At 43.5% G+C, this 8,765-nt stretch overlaps 1 protein-coding gene across 1 annotated transcript; it reads right to left on the bottom strand.

Annotated features, from left to right (window-relative positions):
* Positions 1-5,621: 5,621 nt before the first annotated feature.
* On the bottom strand, positions 5,622-6,539 carry LOC149167227 (uncharacterized). Its single transcript, XM_089430413.1, has one exon. The coding sequence runs from the start codon at positions 6,537-6,539 to the stop codon at positions 5,622-5,624; it is 918 nt and encodes a 305-aa protein (XP_089286539.1).
* Between the last annotated feature and the right edge of the window lie 2,226 nt (positions 6,540-8,765).

Raw genomic sequence — 8,765 nt, 5'->3', positions numbered from 1 at the left:
ATATTATTCGTATGGTATATAATATTTATCCTTGGGTTTAATATAGAACCCTTGGGTTTATAATCATGGCCAACCATGGTTAACATCCGACATTTTTCATTTGTCATTTCTCAATATGCCAAAATAAACCATGGTGTGAGGTGTCATTGTGACAAAGATTGTCTCCATATGAAAATGAATCATGGTCAACCATAGTTATCAATGGTCAAACGTTGCATTGTGAGAAAGATTGTCTCGATATGAAAATGAACCATGGTTCATCATGGTCAACCATGATTATTTTAGGGTTTCTAATATTTATCTTAGGCTTTGTATATGTTGGGTTTGTAAAATTAATCCCATGGGTTTATAATATCAATCCCTTCAGTTTATTAATGCAAGGGTTCATATTCCTAGGGTATAATATTGTTCGTAAGGTTTATAATATTAATCCTTGGGTTTAACCTTTTGGGTAAATTAGCAAAAGATAATATAAATTATAAAAAAATAATATTTAAATTATTGAATATTTATTTATTCAATAATTTAAATATTAATTTTTTTATAATTTTGAATAAATAAAAATAAAAATAAATAAACACTAAAATAATAATTAAAAATTAATAAATGAATAGATTAATTTTTATTAAATAATAATGATATTAAATTTAATGAAGAATATTATTAAATAATAATTACTAAATATGAATTTGAATATTTTCATTAATATTACATCTATATCATTAACGTGTACCGACATTTTTCAACCACATTTTTATTAATGTGATTGTGCATGTGATTGATATATGTGTGTCGTTGTATGTCAACCACATTTAATTAATTAAATGTGGTTTTGCTAATTATATATTACAATTATTTTTTTTTTCTCGACAAAGCTAGCTAATCTATTATATTATATACAGGTAAACATTACATGCAAAAAGACAGGCTGCCCAGGGCCGACTGTGGCACCTTGGGTAGCTTTACTTGACTCAGAATTCGCCCTCGCAGGGGCAGCACTTCCAGGTTATACCAAAACACATGACACAGAGTTGATCCCAGGTAGAAACAAAACGAACCGCGCAGGGGCATCCAACAGAAAGACTCATAACAGACTTTGCCAAGACGCATAACAGACAGACACTTAACATGAACAAGAACTGAAAGCATACAAACATAGAAATTTAGCATACTCCAGATACTAGCCAAGACCCCGAGCCTATCCCAGACCTGAGAGAGAGGAATGTAAGCCAGAGCGTGCCTCTGGGAGTTAATCTTCAGGTTTTTCCTCGATAATGCTGCTCCAGCGTTGGCCTTCTGGGATGCCTGCCCACATTGCCATAGGATCCTGCACGGTGGCCGGCGGCTCCTGCTCTTGAGGTCGGGTAGGGGCTTGCTGAAGCTCCTTCTCTGAATTACCCTCTGCAGTTGTTGGTTGCAACATTGGACGTTTCTCCCGATTGCCCTCTGGAAGTATCTCAGCAGAGACCGGTTGCATTCCTTCTTCATTCTCCTCAGGAACCTTCGTAAAGAGAACTGAGATGTGTGCGTTAATGCCAGCATAATCCTGCGAGCTGCCCAGGGTAAAAATGACTGAGCTGAACGCTGGAAGCATGGGCGCTCCTCCATTGGAGCTGCGGGCCTCCAAAAACTGACTGGCTGGAATTGGTGTGGCTCCCGCCCTTTTGTAACAAAAGCAGCAGCAGCAATGATGGTGGACATCCGCTGCAGGGGGGTGTGAAGACTCACCACGCCCAGAACCTCTCCTACATGGCTGTCTTTCACGCAATCGCGCCATGGCTTCAGCGCCGCCCTCAACTTTCTCCAGAACCGTGCTTGAGGGCCTGTTGTTACTCCGCTCACTCCCAATTGAGTGCAGTCCCCAAATTGACTCGAGGCAGAGCTCAACTGCCCATAAACCGCGCCCAGGATAAGCAAGCAGGAAGCAAACCTCGTCCAAATGAATGCCTTCACTCTCAGCATCAATCGCGCCACATTTTCCCTCAGAAATTTGAGTTGCTTGCTCGGCACTCTGCGCCCAGAACAGCAACATTCCTTCCCTCTTAAGCCTGCTGACATTCCCTTGGGTTTTGCTCGCATTGAATTCTCTCTGCAGGCTTTCCATCGTTCCCAGCGTCCTCATTAAGGATTCCACAATGCTTCTCCCGACTTAACGTCTCGGCGGCGAGGGGCATTAAATCTCTTTGTTCATCACGTGGCGGCACATGCTGGTCATGTGGCTCACCATGTCCTGGCTCGGTGACACCCGCATCCGGGGAGACGACCTCTCCTTGGATCAGGCTTTCACATTCCTAGAGCTGTTTCCTGTTAGGAATGATATTCATGCTTCCAAACAGAAGGGGGTGTTCTGTCTCGACCCCAATGTTAGCTAGGAGGTCAGCTATTTTGTTGCCTTCTCTTTTAGTGTGTACAAAGGAGATAGCTCTGGTGTTGCTTAGCTTTTGTGCTATGTCATTTAGCCTTGCTTCTAGTCTCCAACTGGGGGCTAATTTCCTCGCTTGTGAGCCGTTCTGTATATAGATGGCCATGTTGATAAGAATCTGGGAGTCGCCTTCTACAATCAGGGGTTGAAGATTGAGATTCCAAGCTTACTGAAGACCCTGCCAAAGCCCTTCCAGCTCTGCTGAGTTGTTGGTATCCCACCCCATGTTCCCAAAATATATTTGCATAGGAGTGCCTTCATGGTCCCTCAGTATGCCTCCAAATCCAGCAGCCCCTGGGTTGCCTTTGGAAGCCCCATCGAAATTCAACTTATATGAGTTTTTAGGGGGGGCTTTCCAATGGCAGGTGTCCTTGAAGTTGCTGTTAGGTATGCTATTCTTGAGCGTTTCTTGAGGTAATTGCAGCTGCCAATTGTTTAGAATGTTATGTTCATTATCAGCGGATGGGAGCTCTTCCTTAGTCCAAACTTGAAGCGCCACCGTCTCTTGTATGTTCCTGTGTATCCTGCTCCAGGTTTTTTCAGTAGGAGATCGTTTGTTTTTGAATATGCGTTGATTTCTTTCCTTCCAGACATTCCATAGGACTATCCCCGGGATGATGCTCCATAAATGATTAAGGATCTTGCTTTTGTAGGGATGCTTTGGCCATTGTCTTATGGAGTTGATGATGTCGTTTTCCCTTCTGCATTTAATTTGGCATCTGAAACTAACCTTGTCCCAAAGTTGATTGGCTAGAGGACAGGTATCCAAGAGGTGTTGGAGAGTCTCTTCACTTTGAAAGCAGTTATGACAAATTGAGGGGCCATGGAAGTTTCGCTTTCTAAGCTTATCCCATGTGAGAATTTTTTTATGTCCGACCAGCTAGAGAAAGTAGGAGATTTTTGGCCAGGGTCCGATCTCCCATATTTTCCTCCACAAAGGGTCTGGGGGTGTGGGGGAGTTGCATATCACCTTGTAGGCTTCTGAGGTAGAGTAGGATCCCTTGGGTTGGTATCCCCATCTGAGGATATCCCCACCATTATCCTGCCTAATGCTTCTTTTCCTTAGCTCGATCCTTAGCTCTTCTTCCTTCCGAGCATCTATGTTGTTGAGAATTTGGTTGCTCTGTTTCCATTTTCTAAAACCATACTCCATTTCCGGCGACCAGAATTGGTGAACTTTTTCCTGTTGCTCCTCCTGCCTTTCAGGTATCAAAGAAGGGTGAAGAACATTTTTGAGTTTGGGCATTTGGTTCCAAGCATCAGTCCAAAATCTTGCAGTGCGGCCATTCCTTATTTCCCAGGAGCTGTGCTTTTGAATTAGCTGATAGTGCTGTTTGGCGGCATTCCATATTAGAGATCCCTTTTCGGTAGGAGTGAATCTGATGAGTTCTTCTTGAGGTCTATTTCCGGCATATTTGGCCGTCCAGATTTTGACCCAGGGCTTATCTGGGTTAGTGATCCATTGCCACCAGATCTTGGCATTCATAATAGAATTGCTGTACTCAGGGTCCCTTAGCCCAATGCCCCCCTTGTCTTTGGGCAGGCATACATTGGTCCATTTAACCAGGGCCCATTTGCGATTGGTGGCTGAGCTGCTCCATAGAAAATTACGTTGAAGGTTTCTTATGCTTTTTAGTACCCACTTTGGCGCGGCTAGAATAGAGCACAGGTACAGAGGCATTGCCTGCAGGACTAATTTGATGAGAACAACTCAACTGGCTAAGTTAAGAGATCTATATGTCTAGAGGTTGAGACGGTTTTCAAGTTTCTCAAGAAGGGAGCGCCACGCGGGATGCTTAATGGCTGATGCCGTGAGGGGTGCGCCCAGGTATTTGGATGGGAGTGAAGCATAGGGGAAGCCCAAGATGCGAGTTACAGCAGATTTGACCGAAGGTGGAGTATGAAAGAAGAAAACCTGCAATTTAGAGCAGTTGATGTGCGTGCCAGATGCATCCGAAAAATCCTGGAGGAGGGATTTAAGACGGAGGGCTTCTTGAACAGAGGGATAACCAAAGAGCATAGTGTTATCAACGAACTGCTGATGAGAGGTGGCTGAGGAGTTGTGCACGGAGATGCCTTTGATCTGATGAGAATGGAGGGCTTGTTTAATGTGACGACCTAACCCTTCAGCCATAAGAACAAAGAGAAAGGGAGAAAGGGGATCCCCTTGCCGAATACCTCTGGAGGGTTTGAAGGGGCGGGAGGGAATGCCGTTCACAAGGATTGAAAAATGAGTGGACATTATGAGGCTCATGATCCATCGAACCCAAGAGGAGCAGAAACCAAAAGCTTTTAGCATATGATGTATATAACTCCAACTTAGTTTGTCAAATGCTTTGGAAAGATCTAATTTAAGAAGCATAGCTGCTTGCTTTGAGTGCTTGAGGGAGTGAATGATTTCGTGAGTGAGTAGAATACCATCCATAATTTGTCGGCCTTCCACGTACCCAGACTGTTCTGGAGAGATGAGCCCGGGAAGGAGGGGTTTGAGCCGATTTGCTATGACCTTTGATATGACTTTGTAAATGACGTTGCATAAGGCAATTGGCCTGAATTTATCATGGGTAATGGAATCCTCCTCCTTGGGGATGAGAGTGATGAATGTGGAGTTGAGAGAGGGAAGAAGCCAGCGCATAGCCCTGGATTCTTCAACAATCTGCCAGACTTCCTCCTTTATCATATCCCAGAAAGAGTGAAAAAATGTGGTAGTAAACCCATCTGGGCCAGGGGCTTTACCTTCTTTGAGCTGCGTCATTGCCTCATCCACTTCCTGGGGAAGAATAGGGTGCATTAGGAGTTCATTGTGTTCCTCCGTAATGAGCTTTGGAACATTGCGGATAATTTTGCTAATGGCCTGTCGTCGATCTTCTCTTTGCTCTTGATGGACCTGTTGAAAGTGATTGAGGAGCACCTCTTCAATTTCCTCATGTGTCTCTACTTTTTCCCCCGATTGGTTTTGGATGAAGGTTATATTGTTATGAATTCTTCGTTGGACTGTAGTTCTGTGGAAGAATTTGGTATTACGTTCCCCCTCCTTCAGCCATCTGACTCTTGACTTTTGCCTCCAGTAGATTTCTTCCTGCTTTCTCCTATCCTCCAGTTGGCTATGGATGAGTCTTTCCTGCTCTAGAGTGGCTTCCGTGTGCCCTTCCGAGATAATCTTTTGGTGGAGAACCTCCAGATCTTGAGTTAACTCTTGCTACACCTCGAAGATATTGCCAAAGGTTTCCCTGTTCCATCTTTTGAGGTGACTTTTGAGAAATCTTAACTTCTGCTGGAATTGATACATTTTTGCTCCTTCTGGGGGAATGAACGATGCCCAGGTGGTCTTGACAAAGTCCTTGAAAGTGGGATGCGTAAGCCAGAATCCTTCAAAGCGGAAGGGTCTTTTGATTAAGTTACCCGGTCTTTGCCATTGTAGAGCTATTGGCCAGTGATCCGATCGAGTGTGAGCAAGTATGGCTGCTGAGATGTCTCCTCCTAGGTGGACCGCGTTGTCTGAGAGGAGGAAGCGATCCAGTTTGGAGGCGATTTGATGTTTGCCAGCTCTGCGATTGCTCCAAGTGAAGGTGCCATTACAAAACGGCATATCTATAAGAGATGTCGATTGGATAAATTCCTTGAAGCGATTGACTTCAGGTTCCATTCTACTCCTCCCTCCTATCTTCTCTTCAGTTTTGGTGATCATGTTGAAGTCCCCAGCAACGATCCACAGTGGATGCCTTCTGTTGTTACTTAGAGCTTCAATCGTGTCAAGGAGAGCTACTTTACTTCCTGTGTCTTGTGGGAAGTAAACATTTGACAAGTTGCCGTGAATATTGGTGCCCAAAATGTGAAAGGTCGCCTGTATAAGGTAGTGTGCTGCATGAAAATCTGAGAGGGATACCGCTTGGGTATTCCAAGCGATTGCCAACCCTCCTGAAGCTCCAGAGGCGTCTACTGCAACTGACCGACATCCAGGCCAGGCTTTTGAGAGAATGCTGCCTAGCGTAGTACTATTACACTTAGTTTCCTGGAGAAAGCACATTTGTGGCTTTTCCTTTTTTATCATGTTTTTTAACATCCTGAGTTTTCCGGGGCTGTTTAGCCCTCTTACATTCCAAGACACCAGCTTCATGATTAACCATTGACAGAGGGCTTGTAGTACTTTGTCAACTTAGCGTATCTGCCTGAGTCCACAGGGATTTTCCCAATCTCTATTGTTCTTTGCAGATCTGTCTTTGTTCCTCTTTTTTTTGTGTCCTTTGGGCGCAGATTTCCATCCCATTGGCTTCCTGGTTGTATCCCGAGTTGGTGCTGATGATAGGCTCGTGAGATGATCACTTCGAGCTTATTAAGTTGGAGCTCTGGAATTGAATCGAATGCTTTCTTTTTGCATGCAAGCTCTAATTCCAAAATATCTAAGCCATTCAGATCTATACTTTCTGGCTTTTCTTCCATTATTTGCACTTGATTGATGTCTTCAATGCTGGTCTTTGGATTCTGGGGGAGGTCTGCTTTTCCATCAACTTCCATTTCCTTGTGGATTTCTGCGATGCCTTCCTGATCTTGTTTAAGAATGGTGGGGATGATGATGGGGGACGCAGATTTGGGAGGGGATTTAGATGGAGGGGGAGGTGAAGAGGAAGAAGGGTGATCAGGGTTGGCATCAGCATTGGTAGGGAACTCATCTGAGGATTGGCCAAGAATATCAAAGCTGTTCTTGGTTACTGGGCCATGGGATTTGTTAGGCTGGGGTTTGAACCCATTTTGGGGCTTTTTGTGAGAGCGCTTCCTGCTTGAGACTTTAGTGAAGCCATCCTGGCCAGGGGTACCAGAAGAGTCAGGGATGCTGATTTGGACATTTTGAGGGCAATCCCTAAAGAGATGTCCTAGGGCATGACATTTCCTACACCGAAATGGAACATGTTCATAGTCGAGAGGCTGGATCCATTCTTCATCTCGATGTGAGAGGGTTACAGACTCTGGAAGAGCTTCATTGACGCGAATGAAAACACATATTCGAGCGTAGGAGATGTACTTACGAGATTTGGTTTCTTCTGCCGCTCTGATATACTCTCCCACCCCATTTCCGATCCCTCTGAGGATGTCCTCATCCCAGTATTCGTCCGGGAGAGAGTATAATCTGATCCAAACTGGCGCCCACGTCAGATCTTCCTTATCTGGATTAAATCTGGGGATCCATTCCCTCAGGTATAATCCTGCTGAGTTAAAAAAATAGGGCCCTTCTACTAGTATTCTGTACTTATCCTCTTGGCAGAAAAAGATTGCTGTAAAGAAACCTTTCGGCCCTAGCTGCAGCGTGACATCTCCTTTAGGTTTCCATTTCGCCGCTATCCAACCATAAAGGGCTTTCTCAGTAGGCCAGAACCCTATGAACTTCCCGATGAGGGCATGATCGCGCATATACTCTATTCTTCTATCAATCTTGTCTCCCGGCAGCTCTATTCGTGGCCGCTCCTTGGCCACAGGTCTGCACGTTGTTGAGGAAATTTTCAGGCCTTCTTCAGGCTTTTCTGCTCCTTCTTGTGGACCGCTGTCTCCTTCTTTCCGTCTTCCATTTTCCTTGTTGTCATTTTGGGGTTTTTTTCCCCTGTTCAGGATTTCCTTGTCCACTGAACCGAAAATGACGTTTTGTGCAGGGTCACTCTGCGACGGGGAGGGCTCTGACGCCCCCCCCAGAGGTTGTGCCATAGCGTAGCCTTAGTGCTCTGCAGCTCTGAAACGCTGCAGAGGCTTTCTCACCTCCTGTGATGATCTTGCCTGGTGTGCTGTCGGCGCCGTTGGTGGGTCGCTCAGAACCCTAACAGAGTCCCTCTGCCACCTATGTTCAATATATTACAATTATTATCATCTACTACTCTATAAATATTATTATCATTTTCATTATCATTTTTATATATTCAAATTATTTGTTTTTTTCACACTATTGCATATTAACATATTCATTTATATACTTTATTATATCATATTTTATATACGATTATATAAACAATACTTTATTACATATATTTTAATACATCACTTAGTATTCTTATACTTCTTCTATATGCAATTATAATTAAACGTGATTGATTTCCCATCCATTTTACAAGTGCATTTATGTTTTACATTAAGGTTTTACTATAGCATGCTCTAATTGGTAGTATACAGAAAGTATCTCATTAAGCTAGCCGAATGTATTCATGCAAATAATCATTATTATTGTAAAAATTTTAAAATATAAAATGTTTATAAACTGTAAATAAGTGACACATTTTCCTTTTTTCTTCATTATAATCTTTTTGAATTAAGCTTTTCTGATATAATTTAGAAGGTCATTTATCTTTCTTCTAAACTGCAA

Source organism: Pinus tabuliformis, chromosome 5_1 (assembly GCF_031772625.1).
Source record: "Pinus tabuliformis cultivar Carrire ecotype Pingquan chromosome 5_1, CPIR1, whole genome shotgun sequence".
Classification (NCBI taxonomy): Eukaryota; Viridiplantae; Streptophyta; class Pinopsida; order Pinales; family Pinaceae; genus Pinus; species Pinus tabuliformis.
This window is presented reverse-complemented; position numbering and strand designations above follow the sequence as displayed.